The sequence below is a fragment of the Phasianus colchicus genome, chromosome 10 (assembly GCF_987193195.1).
Source record: "Phasianus colchicus chromosome 10, bPhaCol1.hap1.1, whole genome shotgun sequence".
In the NCBI taxonomy this organism is placed as follows: domain Eukaryota; kingdom Metazoa; phylum Chordata; class Aves; order Galliformes; family Phasianidae; genus Phasianus; species Phasianus colchicus.
In genome coordinates, this window is record NC_143445.1 from 171,442 (window position 1) to 193,127 (window position 21,686).

Genomic DNA, 21,686 nt, shown 5'->3' on the forward strand with positions numbered 1-21,686 from the left:
AAGAGTTGCATTAAGGGCTCAGCACAGAGTGGGATGGGGACTCAGGAGGGGCTCAGGCACCCTCTGATAAACGCTGTCTTTAGGGCTAGGAATGAGCTGATTCTCTTTCAAGAACACCCCGTGTTTTGGCTTTTTACTCTGCTCCTGTGATTCCTCCTGTATTCAGAAGACATGGCGAAGGCTTTTTTTGGAGAGGTCTGAAGTAACATTTTCCCGTTATTCCCTCCTCAGACAGGTCTCCATGCCCAGAGGCAGCAGATGCCCAACAGCAGCTCCATCAGCGAGTTCCTCCTGCTGGCGTTGGCAGACACGCAGCAGCTGCAGCTCCTGCACTTCTGGCTCTTGCTGGGCATCTACCTGGCTGCCCTCCTGGGCAACGGCCTCATCAGCACAGCCGTAGCCTGCCACCACCGCCTGCACACCCCCATGGACTTCTTCCTCCTCAACCTCGCCCTCCTCGACCTGGGCTGCATCTCCACCACTCTCCCCAAAGCCATGGCCAATGCCCTCTGGGACACCAGGCACATCTCCCACACAGGATGTGCTGCTCAGGTCTTTTTCTTTCTCTTCATCTCAGCAGAGTATTGCATTCTCACCATCATGTCCTATGACCGCTATGTTGCCATTTGCAAGCCCCTGCACTACAGGACCTTGATGGATGGCAGAGCTTGTGCCACCATGGCAGCAGCTGCCTGGGGCACTGGGGTTCTCTATTCCCTGCTGCACACTGCCAATACATTTTCACTGCCTCTCTGCCAAGGCAATGCTGTGGATCAGTTCTTCTGTGAAATTGCCCAGATCCTCAAGCTCTCCTGCTCACGGTCCTACCTCAAAGAAAATTCACTTCTGGTGCTTAGTATATCTTCAGCATCTGGGTGCTTTGCTTTCATTGTTGTGTCCTATGTGCAGATCTTCAGGGCCGTGCTGAGGATGCCCTCTGAGCAGGGACGGCACAGAGCCTTCTCCACGTGCCTCCCTCACCTGGCCGTGGTCTCCCTGTTTCTCAGCAGTGCCACATTTGCCTACCTGAAACCCCCATCACTTTCTTCCCCATTTCTGGACCTGGTGCTGGCAGTGTTATACACAGTGGTACCTCCTGTACTGAACCCCCTCATCTACAGCATGAGGAACCGGGACCTCAAGGATGCCCTCAGAAAACTACTTATATGTATGTTTTTTCAGCATTAATTATATCTTCATCATCTCCACATGATTACCACAAATTCAAGAAAAGCTGGGAATGGCATCATGTAATATTTCAATTTTTTTCCTTGTTTATTATGTTAATTCTTGCAATAGTTTTTACTCCACATAAATAATATTATTAATTGATATTTCTCATGTACATTATTTTTTCTTCTGAAATCTTTACTATTCTTCAAGCACTAGGCTGTTTGAGTAGATAAAAAAAATAATAATAATAAAAATAAAACTTAGACTATCATCTGTATCTCAGAGAACATCCCTGCACACAGGAGGGCTGCAGGAACCAAGAGCCCAATGCCACACATTACAGCAGCCCTGGTGTCTGTGGGGCTGCCCCTCACCGCCCGCTGGGCGCTCCCTCTCTGCTGCCTTGGAGTTGTGCTGCTGCTTCCCTGGAGCCACGGCCATGGGCAGCAGCAGGACGTGCTCTTTTCAGTGCTGCTCTCTTTGTACCACCTTTGCACGCTATTCTCCTTTCTCCTTGCACTTGTGTCAGCCCTCAGGCCCTGCATTACGTAGCAGACTAACAAAAAACACTTTGCCTGTGGTGTGCCTGGAGTTGTCGCAAAGGCTTGGAAGTACATTGATATGTCAACAGACTGAAGGCTGGACACTTGGGGAGGAGGGAATCCTGTGAAAAATGAGACAGCCTTGCTCTGTCCAAAACGTTCCCATTGTGCTGTAGGAAGTTCTGACTGCAAACTTGTTTTTGATGGACTTGTTTATTGCCGGCTCACTCACAGCCCTGGATGGCACACCGTAAACCTAGGAGACACAGAAGGATGCCAGAGAGATCCTTAAGGTCCTGTCTGGAGATTTTCATGCTTCAAAACTATGAGACAAGCACACTTACAAGTCAAGGACCCCCCACTTCTCTCTGCTGGATCAAAGCTGGAACCCAGACCTGTGATGTCTTTCTCTGTCCCTCTTTCCTCCCTACCCCCCAACTCTGTCTCTCTCTTTTCTTTCTCTTCCTCTCATAGAGTTATTAAGTATCACAAGGCTTACTTGGTTTCTTATAACATCACAAGGTGTAGCTGCACATGGAAATAACTGTAGAAGTGCCAGTACCTTACAGATAACTGCAGTGCACAGATTCTCATTAAAACTGATGCCTGTGTCTGGACACTGAGTGTCAGTTTCACTGTTATCTAACCAGGAGTTGCAAATCAGCTGAGGTTCCCCATCTCTGCTCACTGTGTAATCAGTGCAACCCACTTACTCCAAGTGGCATCAGTTGCATGATGGGTGGAGGGAACCTTTCCTTTAAACATCCAGTTCAGCACTGGCAGTTGAGGTGCCAGAGGAGCTGTGTTTCAGTACCGACTACTTCAGAAGCAGCCCGAATCCCCTCATATGCAGCTAAGATCTCCTTCTCAGTTGGAGTGTAGCACTCTTTGAACCCCCTTTATACTCACCTCAAAAATCCCAGGCATCATCCTCGGGTCTTTCCTGAGGATCTTTACCATAAACTCCAAGTGGGACCTTTCTCTCCAGCAGCAGTGTAGAGGATGTTCTTTACATCCTGTCCCAACCATACTGACCCAAGGGCCATGGCACGGGCTATGTCCTGTTTAATCTGTTCAAAAGCCTGCTGCCTTTGAAATGTGAAGTCATTTTTCATCCGCGTCACCTGATGAAGGAAGTGCACAATAACGCTATAGTTTGGAACATGCATTCTCCAAAAGCCCTCTACACCCAGAAAAGACTGTGTCTCTCTCTTGCTAGTGGGTGGAGACATAGCAGTGATTTTGTCAATCACATCTGCTGGAATGTGATGACGCCCATCTTGCTACTTTATACCTAAGAACTGAATCTCCTGGGCAGGTCCATTCACTTTGCCTCGCTTAATAGCAAAACCAGCTTGCAGAAGAATTTGGATTATTCGCTCTCCTTTTGTGAAGGTGACTTTTGCTGCATATCCCCACACAACAGTATCACAAATGTAATGCAGGGATCCTTGAAATGCCCACCTCACTCTTTACTCCAAGTTCTCTCACACATTACTCTGGGTTTATTCACACTTCTTTTGTGTGTGTGTTTTACTCACACTTTCCTCAGCGTTTACTGAAACATTTCTTCAAGTTTACTCACATTTCACTCTGGGTTTACAAACTTTTCTCCGATTTTTACTGAAACCGTACTCTGTGTGTACTCATGCTCTACTTCTGGTCTACCCACACTTTGCTCCTGGTCTTTCTCACACTTTACTCAGAGTTTATCCACACCACTCCAGGTTTACTCACACTCTTTTCCATGTTTTACTCACACTTCACTCTGGTTGTTATGCACACTTTACATCAGATTTGCTCTCAATTCACATTGACTTTTTTTTTCCTTACTCCCCATGGTCAAGGAACCCACAGTTCGTGTGGCGGCACCAACCTTTCATCCACTTATTCCAAGCCTGTGATTTCCTAGACTGCTCCGTATCCCTCACCACCCCAGAAGAAGGAGAGAGGAAAATACCACTGGTGAACCCACTCCTTCAGCCATTCGCCCTAACCCCTGAAATCCTCTTGGATAGCTCACAGGCTTCCCTGAGCAATTTCACTGCTGCCCACTGGAACTATCAAGAATGGGTAGTAATCAGAGGAGCAAACCAGACCTGGGACTTTTCTGGTGATGTCTGTGATGCAGGCAGGCCCCAGGGAGGCAGCACACCTCCCTACAAGTTGGGTTGGGTCTGCAAATGGGGCCCTTTGTTCCCCTGAGAAGGGAACGGCTCACCACAATTCCCCTCCTGCCTTTCCTGACAGAGGCAGTCTCAAGGCTTGGGGGTGACCGCCTCACCCCAGGCTCCCTCCTAGGCAGATCCTCCCTCACCTCCCCACTCATCTCCCCTTCCATTTCCAGTGTCTCAAACCTGTTGCTTAGCGGGACCTGAGGAAGTAGGGTAAGCAGGCAGGGGATGCACCTGAGACTTCAAGCCAGGACGCACGTCCAACCCTCTTGCTCTGTCAGCTCTGTCTGACTGTGACAGGGCAGGGGATCCACCACTTATCATTGCATTATCTCCCTGGCATCCTTCCCTCTGGCACATCAGTGACTCACTCCACCAGTTCATCTCCTGCTCGCACTCCCTGTTGGCCCTCAGTCTCTCCACCTCCTCCTTCAGCTCCCCCACCAGGCTGAGCAGCTCATTCACCTGCTCACACCTCACACAGCTGGAATCCCTGCCTCCCATCCCTGGCAGCAGCAGGCTCAGGCATTCCCTGCAGCCGCAGACCTGAATAGTTGCATTTCTGGCAGGCCCTCTGTCCAGGTCATCATGGTCTCCTTGGAGTAATCCCGCTGTCTTGTGGAGACCATGTTTAAGCCTTTGGTTTCAGAGAGCGCCAAGTGGAAAGCCGGTCCCCTAAAACCAAGAGGGACAGCACTTATACACCCTGCATTTGAGCCACCTCCCACACCCACAGCTGCAGCACCGTAGAGGCAGTGTGGGCTATGCCCACACACAGACTTACCCTCCCTCTTCTCAGCAGGCAGCAACAACCCGCTGTGCTCTGTGGCCGGAAGTGAGCCTCCCTTGAGAATACTGAAAACTTATCACCATGGGTCAAGTGTCGAGGTTATGGGTTGGCAGTGCCAGCCCCACCCTGCTCGCTCAGCAGCCTGCCTACAAGCTGCCAGCCATCCAGCAGATTTACCTGCTGCAGAATTGCTTGCCCTGATAACTAGTCTCCACAGTATTTACTCACACTTTCTTCCAGGTTTACTCACACTTCACTCTGGGATTTGCTTAAAATTTACTCCACCTTTACTAACACTATACTCTGGGTCTACTCACACCCTTTACTTTGGGTTACCTCACACTTTCCTCCAAGTTTACTCACACTTCACTCCATGTTTACTCGCACTTTTTTGTGTGTGTGTGTTTTATTCAGACTTTACTCAGGATTTCCTGAAACTTTTCTTCCAGTTTACTCACATGTTACTCTCCCTTTACTCAAAGGTTTCTCTGGGTTTTACTGACACCCTACTCCAGGTATACTCACTCTCTTCTCAGGGTCCATCCACACTTTACTTTGGGTCTTTCTTTATTTTACTCCAGCTGTACTCACACTTTTCTCCATGTTTTACTCACACTTCACTCTGGTTTTTGCTCACAGTTCACTTCAGACTTACTCTCAATTCCCACCAAGTTTTCTCTTCCTTACTCCCCATGGTCAAAGAACCCAAAGTTCCTCTGGTGGCACCAACCTTTCATCCACTTAGTCAAAGCCTGTGATTTCCTAGACAGCTCTGTATCCCTCACCACCCCAGAAGAAGGAGAGAGGAAAACATCACTTGCAAACGCACACCTTCAGCCATTCCCCCTAAACAGCTATGTTACAGAGTCATCCCTAGAGCAGGTCCCTGTCAGGGGGGACACAGGCCCCAGAAAAAAAGAAAAAAAAAAAGGAGTGACAAAAGAGCAAACAAATAAAAAGAAATGGGTACTAGAATCTTGCCATGCAATCCTGCTGGCCCTGCCCTTGCAGCAAGGTGCGTCGCGGGCCACGCGCTCTGGAAGAAGTGGAAGGGCAGAGAGCTAGTAGATGGGTTTAACAAGTGGATCACAACAGCAACGATCTGTGGAGGAATGGTAATTTACTAAATCCTACTGAATCAAACAAAATGAGAGAGAGAGATCAGGGTGCCCAAAGTGCGAGTCCTCATGATAGTACAAGGGAAGCACATGCCCTTCTCCACTGCAAACTGAGCGGGGCCTGAGGGAGAGCCACTGTGGTGCAGTCCGGATCTCCACCTATCTTCCTCTTCACACCACGTGCTCCAGGAATTCCGCTCCTCCCCTCCCATCAGAATGCTCAAAATGCCCATAAAAGGCAGCAAATGGAACCAGAACACTAACTCTTTAACTCCCACTGCTTCACATGATGTTTTGATGTGAAATACTGACAACAACAAAAAATCATGAAATCACAGCTGCCAGGACCTCACAACCCTCTCACTGAAAATATCCTCCCAGTCTCTAATCTAAATCTCACCTCTTTTAATTTAAAACATTTGTACATTATGATATCAATATCTGCCCATGTTAAAAGTTGATTTCTGTCTTCTTTCTCAGCTCTCTGCGAGTACTGGAAGGCTGCAATATGCTTTCCTCTAGGCTGTTTCTTCTCCTATCTCCCTTAGCCTGTCTTTCTAGGAGAGGTCCTCCAGCCCTCTGATCACCCTTGTGGCTTTCCTCTGGGCCTTCTCCAAAAGATTTATGTCATGCTACATATGGGGCCTTCTGAGGGCTGAGTGGAAAAGGACAGTGCCCTTCCTTGCTCTGATGACCACCTGTCTGTTGTTACAGACCTGGGTACAGTTGGCCTCTCAGGCTGCAAGCACCCCCTGCTGGCTCCTGTTAAGGTTTTCGTCTACCAGGTCCTCTAAGTCCTTCCCCACAGGGCTGCTCCCAGGCAGTTCTTCCCTCATACCTGGGTTTGTCCCGACACAAGTGCAAAAACTGGCATTTGATCTTGTTGAACCTCATGCTGTTTCTTTGGGCCCACTTTTCAAGCCTGGCCAGGTCCCTCTGGATGGCACCCCTTCATTCTGTCATGCCAACTGCACCACACAGCTTGGTGACATCAGCACACTTGCTGAGGGTGCTCTCTGTCTCATCATCCATGCCACTGATAGACGTTGAACAGCTCTGGTCCCAAGGCTGACCCCTGTGGACATAACTTGTGATCGGCCTCCACCTGGTGGAGCCGATTTCCCAGAGAGCCATTTACCACAGTCCTTTGGCTGCAACCTTCCAACCAATTTCTTATCCAATGAACAGTCTGCCCTTCAAATCCATCCCACACATCTCTCCACAGAGATATGGATGTGATGTGGGACCATGCCAAAGGACTTCCAAAAGTCCAGGTAGAGTTTTGTACTGGTCTGTGTAACTGATGTACTGACAAAGCATCCAGATTATCATTCTGACCATAAGGAAACACAACATGTAATGAACTTTGGGGAAAATACTGATTTCTCATTTAGATCCTTATAATATTGAGGTAAACAAAGCATTGTAAATCTCAGGACTAAGGCTGTGTTATAGTAAAACACATCTTTTTACAGTACACACCGAGAAATTGTTTATTAGTTTGTTTCTTTGTGTACAACTGGCACCTGGTAGATAAGTAATGTAGAAACCTTTATTTTGGGATCCAGAGAGCTGTTATTGAATGGTCTGGAGTTCAGCAAATGACCAAAGCATTCAGAAGTGAATCATTACCCGAGCTGCAGTGACACAACAGACTGGGTCTGACAGTAAGAACAGAAATAAATAGCTGGTACACAGGATGAGTTTAGGAAGTTATTTCTAAATATTAGGAAAATAGGTCAGGATGTAGATAACAAAGATGAAATAGAAACATGGCATATCACTTTGATTACAGTAAATAGGTAAGGAATAAGAGGAATGTGAAACCCTAACTAACAGTGAGCAGATTTCTGTGTTGGAAATCATTAAATTACATAAACTATTAGTCAAATGTGTTGTCAGTTAGGTGTAGTTTCAAATAATATACTGAGGTGAAAGGGACACTGAATTCAATAGCTTTTCCAAAGTGTGCAGAAAAAAACCCTGCATTTGATATGTAGCCATTAACACACACAATTTGTTGTCATTGGGTTTTAAGCAAGGAAAGAATAAGCACCTTGTGCCTCAACCCAGGAATTGCAGAGATGTGTTTTCTCCCCCGTCCTGTTGAGGAGGGGCAGTGACAGAGCAGCACAGGGGGCACCTGGGAGCCAGGCAAGGTGAGCACAGCACAGCTGGGCGCTGAGTTCCAGGCTGATTTTGGAGTCCCAGCCCTGCAGCATGAGGCTCCGTGTGCCTTCCCCTCTGCAGGACAGCCCAGCCCCACCGCCCCACAGGCAGCCCCTGGCAGCTCAGTGCAGGCACTGTGTGGGGCAGCATGCGTGCAGTAGTACAGAGATGGGCCCCCAGCACAGCCCCTGACACTGCATGTCCTCCTCATAACACCTACTTCCTCCCCTTTATTTCATCTTCCTCTTCATCACTGTGCACCCTGGCTCACCTTTTAGCTCTTTTACCCCAATTTGGCAAATTTCCATTGCTAGATTTGCCACAATCAGCAACTTTCTATCTTGGCCTGGTGTAACTACAAACAGTTATATCAAACCAAAGAACAAGTCCTTGCACCTGGCAGAGGCAAAAAAAGTGATTTCAGAGCTTCTGTGAAACAGGATGATTGATAAAAACAGGGCTATTCACACACCAATCAAAACTAAACACAGAAGTTTTAGGACGAGCACACACTGATTCCTTCTGCTAAAGTAATATATTGTTCAATCGGCTAATACATTGATCCCATTTGCTAATCAAGCCTATATCAGCTCCACGGTGCCTGCTGGCATCTCATTTGCCTGCAAACACAGAGATGGAACACGGAGTCTGTGAGAAAGTCAGCACTGAGCCAGAGTTCCTATGGGCTCCAGGAGAAAGAGAGCAAGGTGATGCCTCAGTACAACTAGAAGGAAGCCAAACATATGTATAGGACCATGATAACCACTAATGATAATTACACACACATATATATGAACATTAAAGAAAAATGAAATGATAAACATAGATAAATATTATAATGAGTAAGAAAAATAAGTTTGTTATTGTACACACTGAGTCACTTGTTGAGACAGGTGTGAAGTTTATGCCTGCTGAAATGTGACAATGACATCATTTTCTTCACTGCATTCTTGAGCTCCTGGTTCCTCATGCTGTAGATGAAAGGGTTCACTGCTGGAGGCACCACCAAGTACAGAAATGAAACTACCAGATCCATGGATGGGGAGGAGATGGAGGGGGGCTTCAGGTAGGCAACCATGCCTGTGCTGAGAAACAGAGAGACCACGGCCAGGTGAGGGAGGCACGTGGAGAAGGCTCTGTGCCGTCCCTGCTCAGAGGGCATCCTCTGCACAGCCCTGAAGATCTGAACATAGGATACAACAATGAAAACAAAACATCCAAGGACTAAAGACGCACTGACCAGAAGAAGCCAAATTTCTTTGAGGTAGGAGTGTGAGCAGGAGAGCTTGAGGATCTGGGGGATTTCACAGAAGAACTGATCCACAGCATTGCCTTGGCAGAGAGGCAGGGAAAAAGTATTGGCAGTGTGCAGCAGGGAATAGAGAGCCCCAGCGCCCCAGGGAGCTGCTGCCATGGTGGCACAAGCTCTGCTGTCCATCAAGGTCCCATAGTGCAGGGGCTTGCAGATGGCAACGTAGCGGTCATAGGACATGATGGTGAGAATGCAATACTCTGCTGAGATGAAGAAGAGAAAGAAAAAGACCTGTGCAGCACATCCTGCATAGGAGATGGTCCTGGTGCCCCAGAGGGCATTGGCCATGGCTTTGGGGAGAGTGGTGGAGATGCAGCCCAGGTCGAGGAGGGCGAGGTTGAGGAGGAAGAAGTCCATGGGGGTGTGCAGGCGGTGGTGGCAGGCTACGGCTGTGCTGATGAGGCCGTTGCCCAGGAGGGCAGCCAGGTAGATGCCCAGCAAGAGCCAGAAGTGCAGGAGCTGCAGCTGCCGCGTGTCTGCCAACGCCAGCAGGAGGAACTCGCTGATGGAGCTGCTGTTGGGCATCTGGTACTTCTGGGGATGTGGTTCTGTGAAAGGAGGATAAGACATGTTGATGGTAAAAAAGACTTCAGAGCAGTCAGTCTGTTCTCATCCTTTGGGGACATGGAAGTTTCCAGCAGTGTCTCCTGGATTTGAAGTGGGGAAATTTCTGCACTTGGATTCCTGCTTTGAATTATTCAGATTCTGTCGAGTGGCTCTTTGGGGATATTCTCTGTTTAACACAGTGAGACATGATATTGGAACACTGTCCTCCTGCCTGGGTAAGGGAAGGCGATGGGATTCATTTCATCCTTCTTTTCCATCCTTCAGAGATGGGTCCATACTATCAGAATCACAGTGCTCATGCTGACATACTAGGCAAGGGAGAGAAGGATGCTCATGAGAGCAGCACTGAACCAAACTTCTACACATTTTGTCTCTTTGGTAGGAGATAGCCTGACTTCAAATCAATTTGCAGTATACTCTGTTTTTTTCGGATCCTGTATGAGTAATAGGATTTCACAAGCTTTGCTGTATGCAGTCTCCCACTGATTAAAGTCAACTTCACACCTTGCTCTCAAGAAGATGAGAGGAAAGAAAATTTTCTGTTTTTGGATTTGGATTCCCCACAAAATAAATTGTGAAATTGTAAATATCTTCATGTTTGCTTTCCAGGAGTAAGTGCAAGTCAGTGCACAGAGGTAAAACCCCCTCACTGTCACTTAGAGAAGAGTCAAGCTACTCTGTCCATCAGGCTTGTTCCTACCTGCCCCGTGCTGCCCCTTGCTCAGCTGGAGGATGGCTGCACACACAGGTTGCTCCGGAGAAGAGCCTGGGCTGTGCAGAGGGCCAATGTCCAACTGCTCTCTCTCAGCCCAGCTCTGGGGGGAAGGAGGAAAGGGGCTTGCTCACAGGAAGGCATCTGTACTGGAGGGACAGATGGGGAGAAGCCCATATCCAACCTTTCTGTCACAAGTTCCCTGCCTGTCTCTGCCCCTGTATCTGCAGCCTGCAGTTCTCCCAGGCAGTAGCTGCTTCCCACATCTCCTTCTTGGTATCACCCATAGACCCCATCACAGATCCTGTGCACTCAGCTGTGCCCTTCAGACCCCTCCTGGCAGCAGGGCACTGTTCAGCAGCATCTCCCTGTCTGCAGGTAGCACAGAGCAGGTCACACACATGCTGATGGGGCCAACAGAAGGGATTTTGGTGCTGTCTGTAGGCAGAAGAGTGGGTATGGATAATTTCTGAGGTTTCATGCAGGTTTGATGATCTCTCCACATAATGATTCCACAGTCTCAGAAAGTAGTTCAAACTAATTTTCACATTCCTTTAAGAAGAAAGTATAAGCACAGACTATGCAACTTCTTATCTGAAAGATGGAAACATGGAATGTCTCCACAGAAGTGTCCTTTGGTGCAGTTTCGCCCATGCCCCAGGCAGCAGCTGTGGCAGCAGAAGGCACATGTCCTGCCCTGCCCTGCTGGGGGGCTCCTTCCCCCCAACACATCTCCCCGCAGCTCCCTGGGCAGCTCCCCGGGCAGGCTGAGTGCTGAGTGCTGAGCGCTGAGTGCTGAGTGCTGAGTGCTGAGTGCTGAGCCTGCACACAGCCCCTGGGGCACAACAGGGACCTGCTCTGCAGGACAGCCTTGGGCACCCGGCTGCAGCCCCGGCTGCACAGCCTGCAGCCATCCTGGGACATGCAGCCCTCAGGGCTGTGCTCTGATGCTGCAGCACGGAAGCCCTCAGCTGGAGCAGAAGTTCTTCCTTGATGAAGAGGCACAGAGTGTATGCAACCTGTTTTGCAATGGGATGTCCCAGATTTATTCATCCCTCCAGTAAAAGCAGATGCATTGTCTGCAGCAACTTACCACGTCAAAGGCTGTCAGCAGTGCTCCTCCTGTGAGCTCACAGCCTTCTCACACTGTTCACATTCTGTAATTGCTCTTCCTTCTCTTGTCTCCCACTCATTTGCAGATCATGCTCCCAGCTCTGCTGTGTGCTGCACAAGAGCTTCTCCTGGGCACAGCTCTCTCTGCAGTGCTGCCCACTTCTATAAGCTCCCTGTGTCCCAGGAGCCCAGCACAGCTCAGCAGCGGAGGATGTGATTTCCTTCTCTCAATGGAGATATCCATGGCCCTCCTGAACTGAGAGCTCCTGTAAGGCAGTAGGGTCATAGCTACAGAATGTACTTCAAAGTCAGCTCAACTAATCAACACATCCACTGGATTCCAGAAACACAGTTGTTCCTACAGGAAGAAATTTGACTGTTAGAGAAAAAAAAATGGTAAATCTGGAAACCTCTGAACATGATCTGTAAATGCAGTCATAACATTACAGAATCATAGAAAGGCTTTGGCTGGAGGGGACTTTGAAGATCACCCATTTCTAATCCCCCAACCATGGGTAGGGTTGCTATCCACCTGATCAGTCAGTCCACAATCCCATCCATTCTGACCTTGAATGCCTCCAAGGATGGGTAATCCACAGCCTCTTTCAATAATATTGTCCAGTGTCTGTGAGTAAAAAAATATCTTCTTAACATCTAAACTCATTCTTCCTTTTTTAATTTAAAGCCATTCCCCTTTGTTCTGATTCTATCAGGCCAGCCCAACCAAAACTCTAGGTTTAGGCATCTCACTCTCAAATGGAAACCCTGGGGCTGAAATGGGTTCAGTTCCTCACAGAACCATGGGAGCCAGAAGTCCTCTTAGCTGAGTTCAGATGTGCACAGTGAGGTGTCTATGTGTGAGCCCCTCATCTGAATCCTTGCTCTTTATTCAGCAGGGACTGCACTGCTCACACACACACACTCAGGGATGACCAAGGTGCCTGGGGTGATCCTAGCTGTGTGCTCGTGCTTGTAAACTGTGGTGGAAAATCTGTGAGACAAACCACTCCTTCCTGAGCATCAGCTGAGGGCCAGAAGGGAGGTATTCTTGGCCATCCTAAATGCCACCACAGCCCTGTGCTTGGGGCACCCACTGTGCCTTTTGCACCTGTCCCCACAGAGCATGTTGTGTCATTCTGCTGACCAAATGGATGAGCTCAGAACACAAGAGCCAGATCTTCCTCTCTGCTTCATCTGTGGCATAGTCTGGAGTTCAAGGCATTACAAAGGTATGACACATCTACAGTCTTTCACTTATGACACCTGAGTTTACTCTGGGCTCTCATGTGAATGGCATCAGAAGAAGTCTAGGGTCATGCCAGTTCCCAGTTGACAGAAAGATGGCAAACACTGTCCTTATTCTAAACACGAGGAAGTAAGAGGACATCAGGAATTACAGATCTGTCATTCTTACTTCAGTGCCTGGTAAACTTATGGAGAAAATGATGCTGGGAGTTACTGAAAAACACCGGAAGGACAATTCTGTCATTGGTCACAGCCAACACAAGTTCATGAGTGGAATGTCCTGTTTAACTTAATGTCCCTTTATGACAACATCATCCATTGAGTCGACGAAGGGAAGCCAGTTGAGGTTATCCTTCAGGATTTCAATAGAGTATAGAGAGAATAGTTTGACTATTTCTCACAGCATCCTTCTGGGTCAAATGTCCCGCATACAGCTACGCAGAAACGTAATGTGATGAGTGAGCAGTTGGCCAATAGGTCAGACCAAAGGATTACAGCAAATGGGGTTGCATCAGGCTAATGGACTGTCACTAGCAAGGTTCTCCAGGGCTCCATTTAAGGGTATTTCTCTTTAATGTTTTCATCAATAGCTTTCATGTAGGACTACAAGATGTTTTGAGCAAGTTTGCTGATGATGCCAAATCGGTAGGAGCTGTTGTTTCCATTGAGTGGAGAGGACTTACAAAGAGATGTGGACAAGTTAGAGAACTGGGTAAGCACCACTTACTTATGAAGCATGAAGTGTAACAAGAAATAGTGCCTGATTCTGCACCTGGGTAGGGACAACTGTGGGCATACACACCTGATTGGGGATGGGATATTGGAGAGCAGTCCCACTGAGGGAGATTTGAGGTTCTGGTCAGCATCACACTGAACATTTGTCAGCAGTGTGCCCGGGTAGCCAGGAAGGCCAACCATCCCCTGGGGCGCACTAAGAAAAGCATTGCCAGCTGGGTGAAGGAAGGGATTGTCCCCCTCTGCTTTGCACTGCTGCAGCCTCACCTGGAGCACTGGGAGCACTTCTGGGCATCACAGAACACAGCACCAATTGTAATACATGTAACAAGAACAAGTGCCTGATTCTGCACCTGGCAAGGGGCAACCCTGAACATACTCACTGACTGAATATGGGACACTGGAGAGCAGTTTGACTGAAAGGGACTGGGGGTCCTGGTCAACATCAAATTGAACATGAGTCAGCAGTGTGCCCAGGCAGCCAGGAAGGCCAACCATTCCCTTGGGTACACTGTGCATGCAATTGCTAAATGTGGAACTGAGGGGGGATTTTCCTGATCTGCTCTGCACTGCTGGAGCACTGGGAGCGTTTCTGGGCACTGCAGAACATAAAGGACATAAAACTATTGGAAACTGTCCAAAGGAGGGCAGAAGAGCTGAAAGACCAGGAGTTCAAGGTTTCACTGGGATTGACTGCTTGTTCACAATGGGCCCTTCTCACATCCCACATCCTCTGATAAGACACACTGCCCACATGGGACTTGGGCCTCACGGCATCCTTGCACCCCATGCAGAGTCTGGCAGCTGCTGTGCCCTGGTCTTTCATTTGACATCAGACAAACCTCCATCCCACTGCCCCAGGAAGGGCCCTGAGCCAGCAGGAGGGACACGATCTCCCTGCCAAGGCTCTGGGGATCAGGGCTTGGCCTTTCTGCTTCACAAGACAAAGGAGGCTTTGCTCAGCATCACAGCCACCATCCCACTGCCGTGGTCTGCCTGCAATCATGGCTTCCCATTATCTGCTCTAACAAGTCCCTGGGGAAGCTGGCTTGTCAATGGGCCTCAGTGGGGCCCATTAATACTCCAAGAAACTTCACTGTTCTTTCTGACTTTGTCTTCTTGAGCACTTCATGCAATCTTCTCTGTGCATTGGAGGTTGATGGACCCAGCAGCAAATGCCCCCTGGGGCCCATTTCAACCTGAAGAGCCCTCCTGTGCCTTGTGCCTTCCTGTCATCTTCTTCAGGTGTTCAGAACTTGTACAGAAAACTGGGCAGGTATCTGGAGAGGTATCTGGAGCTTAAAGAGGAAGAGAACAACAGGCATTTATGAAGACAATTTAATTATTAATTTATGGTTGGGTTTAAACAAGAAGTTCAAGCAGCACTTGGCAATTGATATTGACCCAGGCTGTCCCCAATGAGCTTTGCTCTGTCACTGTGTGTAGAAATGTCCTCCTCACCTTCCCCACCCCATTTCTACTCACATTGGCCCCATGGGACTTGCACCACTTTTCCTCCCATCAAACGTCTCCTCTGCAGTCACCCATGCATCATTCAACCTTCTTTGCAACAACTCTTTCCTCAGAGAACCAGCTGCACATGGGAAATGAAAGATTTCCATTTTATTTTATTTTATTTTATTTTATTTTATTTTATTTTATTTTATTTTATTTTATTTCATTTCATTTCATTTCATTTCATTTCATTTTTTTAGCCAACAAATGGTAGGTAATACGATTCAACTGAATGAACAGTAAAACACAGTGATCAACTGCATGCCTTGTCCAAGCTGCATCTAATGAAGTTAGTCTTTCACAGGGACTATTTTTATATTACAAGAAATGTGTTTGACAGAGAAAGGAGGATATACATATAATCACAATTAAGGAGTTGGGAAAAGAATCAATTGGACTTTGGAGAGATGGAGCAATAATCTCCCTGAAGGTCACAGATCAGCCAAATAGTTGGGAAGCATTTGAATGAACAAAGAGCAAGGAATGGGTTAATCTGGAGAGAAGTGAGAAGAGTATGTGTCCTGATGGCCTGCTGAAAACATGCCCTGAACCATGGTCATTGATTTAGGAGAGCTGGAGACACCTGCAGGATGAGGGACATCAAATACGCAGCAGGGTAGAGCAGCGGTGGACACTGGGCATTGGTCACAGGGCATTGGCACTGGCACCACTGTCTGTGTGCCTGTACATGAAGGCATTTCTATCCTGCAAACCCAATCTAGAAAAAAACTTTATTTATGAAAAAGAAAAACAGAAAAAGACACAAAATTTCCTCAATGACTAGTGTTTTCAACCTAAAATGAGAGAGTACTCATGAGGTGATTAGAAGTTGAGAAGTGTGTTAGTATGCTTTTCTTTATTTCTATTTGGGTCTTCAAACCATTGTTTGACATTAATGAACATCTTTTGGACTTACTGCTTCACAAAGAAGAGAAGATCCATTTGTGTCTTGCACAGAGCCTGGTGCCTCCCAGAATTTCCCTGCCCAGAACTGTCCATGACATCTCTCAGTCTATGCACTGATTGAGTCACACTGCAGTGCTGAGTTCTATTTGTTTTTCTCAGAGCTTCTTTTAGATGGTGACATGCAGCACAGGATTCATCACGCCCTTCATGCCCTTCATGCCTGTCATGCCCTTCATAACAGGTACCCTGCCCCATTCCACTTGGTCCACATTCACCCTAGCCTTCCTTTTGCTGCATATGTATTTCTACATGCCCTTATTTTCTTAGATATTCCTGGGCAGATTCAACCATGTTTGAGCTTTAGGCTTTCAAATTCATCTCAAAAGGCATACCAGGACAAAGCCTCTTCTGCTGCCAACTGACCACTTCTTGTTACCAATTTCTGTACGAAGAATCCAAGGTGATCTCTCCTGATGTCCGTGAGCTTGTTGTGAGTTTGTGTGAGCCTAGAGTCATGAATTTGTCTTTCGCCCTCCCTTCAGAAATCTCTACTATCTCATGAGCACTGTGGCCCGGGCTATCTTTGATACTCATATTCCCAACGACTTCCTCCTTGCTGGTGACTATGAGATCCAGCAGAGCAGCTCTCCTCTTTGGTTCTTCTATGGCTTGATCAAGAAGCTGTCAGCAGCACTCTCCAGGGATCTTCTGGATGTCGTATGCTCTGCTGGGCTGTCCCTGCAGCAGGTACTGGAGAGAGTAACATTCCTGAGTGGGACAAGGGCCTGAAAATGTGAGGCTCCTGTTTGTCTTTTTGGGTCCCCTTTCCCTTGTTTTTCCTGATCAAGAAGCAAGGAACAGATGCGGCTGGTCTCTCGTTTGAGCCATTTCCTTCAGTTCTCAGTTGGCTGCTCTGCCACCCCCAGGCAGAGCTCAGTGCACTCTCACAGAGGGCAGCAGCCTATCCTTTTCTTCCTTGACCATCCATCATAAAGAGTCCGTACCCCCTCTGCTACAGTTCAGAGGTGGGAACCATCCCACCATGTCTCTGTGATCTGAACAAGACTCCAGGACTGCAAATGCACCAAGATTTTGAGCTCACTGAGTTCGTGTTTGTTCTCATTAATGTAAAGACACTTCAGAAAGTTTCCCATGCCAGAAGCATCATTTGATTTAGCCTGGCTGGGCCTTGAATCTACACCATAGTACTGGTGTTCAGAAGGTGGCACACAGGTACTAGACCCACTTTGGGGCTCACAGTTGTCCAGCGAGCACTGACACCACCAGGGCATGGCTTTCCTGAAGGCCTTGCGCTGCATTTGCCAGCTGGCTGGGGGTGTGCTGGAGATACCAGGGAACTGCCATTCAAAGGAGATCCCAGAAAGAACGAAGGTGTCATCAGTGAAAGAATGTAGGTGTGTCACAGCTTTGTAATGCCTTAAGCTCCAGAATATGAAATAGATGGGGAATAGAGAAAGATCTGACTCTTCATCTGGTGAGCTCATCCATTTGGTCAGCTGAATAACGCTGCATGCTCCAAGGGGAGAGGTGAAAAATGACACTCTCAGGCACCCATTACTGGCAGATCTGATGTCATTTAGGATGGACAAGAATGCTCCCAGCTCTGTCTGGCCTCCAGCTGATGCTCAGGACGGAAGTGGCTCTCTCAGAGGTTGTCTACCACAGCTTGCAGGCACTGTTGCACACATCTAGGAGCCCCACAGGCACCTTGGTCATCACTGAGTGTCTGTATGCAAGCAAGCAACTTCCTGCTGAAGGAAGACAAAGGATGCAGACCAGGGGCTCACACATGCAGGCAACTCATTGTGCACATCTGATCTGAACCAACAGGAGTCCTATCCCCTGTGGGTCTGGGGGGAACTGAACCTAATTTCAACTCCGTCTTTTCCATCTGGAGATGAGACACCTGCACTGATTGCCTCAGCTGAATGACTGCTCTGTGCAGGGGAAGTCAGAGGATCCCTTTCTGTTAAGGGCCATGAGCAGTGGTTTCCAGATGAGGCATTTGCAGCTGTTCTGGCAAGCATGATCTGTTAGGATGAACCACAGTTCTGGAATTCTGGATTAATTCATCTGACTGCAAAGTTCGTTTTGCAGAGATGACCCTGTTGTCTATTAGGAGCTGCCAGCCCCGCAGCCCCAAGGACATCTCCAGGGAGAGCAGTGAGGAAGAGAAAATGACATCCTCTGCTGCTGAGCTGGGATGGGCTCCTGGGACATAGGGAGCTCATACAAGTAGGCAGTGCTGCAGAGAGACAGCTGGGCCCAGGAGAAGATCTAGGGCACTGATCAGCAGGGCTGGGGGCATGATCTGTGGATGAGAGGGAGAGAAGAGAAGGTAGAGAGCTTACAAGCTGGGTGGAGTATGAGCAGGCTGTGTGCTCACTGCAGGAGCATTGCTCACAGTCTTTGAGAAGGTAAGCCTTTTGTTACAGGCATTGCTGATAAGTTTTCCTGGAGGGATCACTAAATTTGGGACATCCCAGTGCAGATGTGGATGAAAACACACTGTGTTTCCTTACTGTGGAGAAAGACCTGCTCCAGCTGAAGGCTTTGGTGCTGCAGCATCAGAGCACAACCCTGAGGGCTGCGTGTCCCAGGACGGCTGCAGGCTGTGCAGCCGGGACTGCAGCCGGGTGCCCAGGGCTGTCCTGCAGAGCAGGTCCCTGCTGTGCCCCAGGGGCTGTGTGCTGGGGCAGGGACTCTGCTGCCTGCCAGACTCAGCACTTAGCACTCAGCACTCAGCACTCAGCACTCAGCACTCAGCACTCAGCCTGCCTGAGGAGCTGCCCAGGGTGCTGTGGGGAGACGTGTGGGGAGAAGGAGCCCCCTAGCAGGGCAGGGCAGGGGCCTTCTGCTGACACAGCTGCTGCCTGGGACAGGGGGATCACAGCTACTGCACCAGCAGTGTTTCTAAGAGCAAGAGGAGAACAAGGCAGGGATTTTCAATTTCCTGTTCTTTGGGACGGGGAAAGTGTTGGGGGTAGGAATCTGAAAGGAGCTGTGAAATACGAACACATCTCTGAGCATCCTAAACTGTACCTTTCTTAATCTGCTGTTATGCGAATCATCTCTTAAAGTGCTTTCAACCTTTCCCCTCCAAAGGACAGCACCAGCTGAAATTATCATCTTTTTCTGCTGTGATGAGTAATGCACTTACCCTGCAAACAGGCAGCTTTCTCTAAGAGAAATTTAAGTGCTCAGAGGTTGGGATGGACACTCTGAATGCAGACAAGATAGAGATATGAGACATGGAAATTGCTCATAGGAGAAAAATATCCAGGAGGCTGGGATATGATTAGGAAATGAGAGGAAAATTAGAGCTCCTCAAGCTTCTCCTTCTTAAGGGATTGCGAAGGTCATGAAAATAAATTCAGGTTATGGAGTTAAATGAACATTTTCCAAAGAGAAAGATAAGTTTTTATAGTGTAGCATGGGGAGTTTCTGTGAAAAAGATCTTGACTTGTTATTATATTCTGCACTCTGCACAGGACTCCATGCCCAGGAACTGCAGATGCCCAACAGCAGCTCCATCAGCGAGTTCCTCCTGCTGGCATTGGCAGACACACGGCAGCTGCAGCTCCTGCACTTCTGGCTCTTGCTGGGCATCTACCTGGCTGCCCTCCTGGGCAACGGCCTCATCAGCACAGCCGTAGCCTGCCACCACCGCCTGCACACCCCCATGGACTTCTTCCTCCTCAACCTCGCCCTCCTCGACCTGGGCTGCATCTCCATCACTCTCCACAAAGCCATGGCCAATGCCCTCTGGGGCACCAGGACCATCTCCTATGCAGGATGTGCTGCACAGGTCTTTTTCTTTCTCTTCTTCATCTCAGCAGAGTATTGCATTCTCACCATCATGTCCTATGACCACTATGTTGCCATCTGCAAGCCCCTGCACTATGGGACCTTGATGGACAGCAGAGCTTGTGCCAGCATGGCAGCAGCTCCCTGGGGCACTGGCGTTCTCTATTCCCTGCTGCACACTGCCAACAAATTTTCACTGCCTCTCTGCCAAGGCAATGCCATCAATCAGTTCTTCTGTGAAATTCCCCAACTCCTCAAGCTCTCCTGCTCACACTCCAACCTCAAAGACATTTGGGTTCTTGTGGTCAGTGCCTCTTTAGCATCTGGGTGCTTTGCTGTCATTCTTTTCTCCTATGTGCAGATCTTCAGGGCTGTGCTGAGGATGCCCTCTGAGCCGGGACAGCACAAAGCCTTCTCCACGTGCCTCCCTCATTTGGCTGTGCTCTCCCTCTTTGTCAGCACTGGTACCTTTGCTTACGTGAAGCCTCGTTCCCTATCCTCCCCATCCCTGGATCTGACAGTGGCAGTTCTGTACTCAGTGGTGCCCCCAACACTGAACCCTCTCATCTACAGTGTTAGAAACAAGGAGCTCATGTGTTCAGTTAGGACAGTCATTTCACAAATGTTTCTGAGTTCACTCTCTGTTCTTGCAGTCTTTAGAGTCACTTCCTTTTATTGTTCTCTCAGGTCGATGGTTTTGTTTATCTGCATTCCACTGAGGAACGATTCTGATTTGTTTATATTTCCATCTATATAAATATGCATTCAAATGTAGATCAGTGCTAAATTAGCATCTGCTTAATAAAACAAGATATCCACATTGCACTGCCTGAAGTTTGCCTGAAGTCTGTGGAGAGGCCTTGAAGAGGGGAATTAAGAGCTGAGCAATCACCAACTGCATGACTGTTAACAAGAGCAAGTGTTTGATTCTGTGCATGGGATGGGGCAACCTTGTCCATGTGTACAGACTGTGGTCAGAGGGCTGGGAAGCAGCTGTGGGAAAGGGATCTGGGGCTTCTGGTTGATGTCAAGTTGAGCATGAAGCAGCTGTTTGCCCTGACAGCCAGTTGTCAGTTTGCCCTGACAACCGTCCCCTGGGGTGCATCAGGGCCAGCACTGCTGGCTGCTGGGTGAGGGAAGGGATTGTCCTGCTCTCCTCTGTGCTGGTACAGCATCACCTCAAACACTGGGTGCAGTTTGGGTGCCACAATTTAAGAAGGACATCAAGCTATTGGAGAGCATTTCTATGAGTGCTCTGAAAATGGTACGTGTCCAGAAGAGAGAAGTATGACGAATGGCTGAAGTCACCTGGCTTGTTCATCTTAGACAAGAGGAGACTGAGGGGAGACGGCATAATAATCTACAGCTTCCTACCAGGAACCATGATTGTCAGTGGAACAGTGGCTCAGTGTGTTCCAGGGTGCTCAGATAAGTCCGCAGTCCAAGGAAACGTCAGGTTCCTTTCATTTTTCCTTCACTAAGGAATTGAGAACCTTCTAGGGACTCTTAGAAGACTGTCCTTGAGAAGAACAGCGATAGAGGCATGGCAGTGGGGCAGGTGACAGTCTTGGTGCTGTCCTTCAGGGCCCCCACACCTGGAACTGAAGTGACAAAAGCAGCTGCAACAGAAGAGCTTGTTGATGGAGGGGGTGTGTTTCAGCACAAGGGAAGAGGCTGGGATAATGCTCTGACCCTGGCATGATTATCTTTACATCTATCTCTGCCCATGACAGGGGGACGGCAGGTCCACAGGTCCACTGGCCCATAAAAGGGGGAGGAGAATGGGG

The 21,686-nt window shown here is 48.5% G+C and overlaps 3 protein-coding genes across 3 annotated transcripts; 2 read left to right on the forward strand and 1 right to left on the reverse strand.

Annotated features, from left to right (window-relative positions):
* The first annotated feature begins 258 nt into the window (after positions 1-258).
* LOC116234979 (olfactory receptor 14J1-like) lies at positions 259-6,591 on the forward strand. The gene is made up of 2 exons (XM_090147774.1): positions 259-1,168; positions 6,512-6,591. The coding sequence occupies exons 1-2, from the start codon at positions 259-261 to the stop codon at positions 6,589-6,591; spliced, it is 990 nt and encodes a 329-aa protein (XP_090003900.1).
* Positions 6,592-8,843: 2,252 nt separating this feature from the next.
* On the reverse strand, positions 8,844-10,633 carry LOC149916498 (olfactory receptor 14J1-like). Its single transcript, XM_090147775.1, has 2 exons — positions 10,546-10,633; positions 8,844-9,826 (listed from the first exon to the last, which is right to left on the reverse strand). Exon 2 carries the CDS (start codon positions 9,801-9,803, stop codon positions 8,844-8,846), a length of 960 nt encoding a protein of 319 aa, XP_090003901.1. The 5' UTR covers positions 9,804-9,826; positions 10,546-10,633.
* Positions 10,634-19,606: 8,973 nt separating this feature from the next.
* On the forward strand, positions 19,607-20,631 carry LOC149916499 (olfactory receptor 14A16-like). Its single transcript, XM_090147777.1, has 2 exons — positions 19,607-20,500; positions 20,587-20,631. Exons 1-2 carry the CDS (start codon positions 19,607-19,609, stop codon positions 20,629-20,631), a joined length of 939 nt encoding a protein of 312 aa, XP_090003903.1.
* The last annotated feature ends 1,055 nt before the right edge of the window (positions 20,632-21,686 follow it).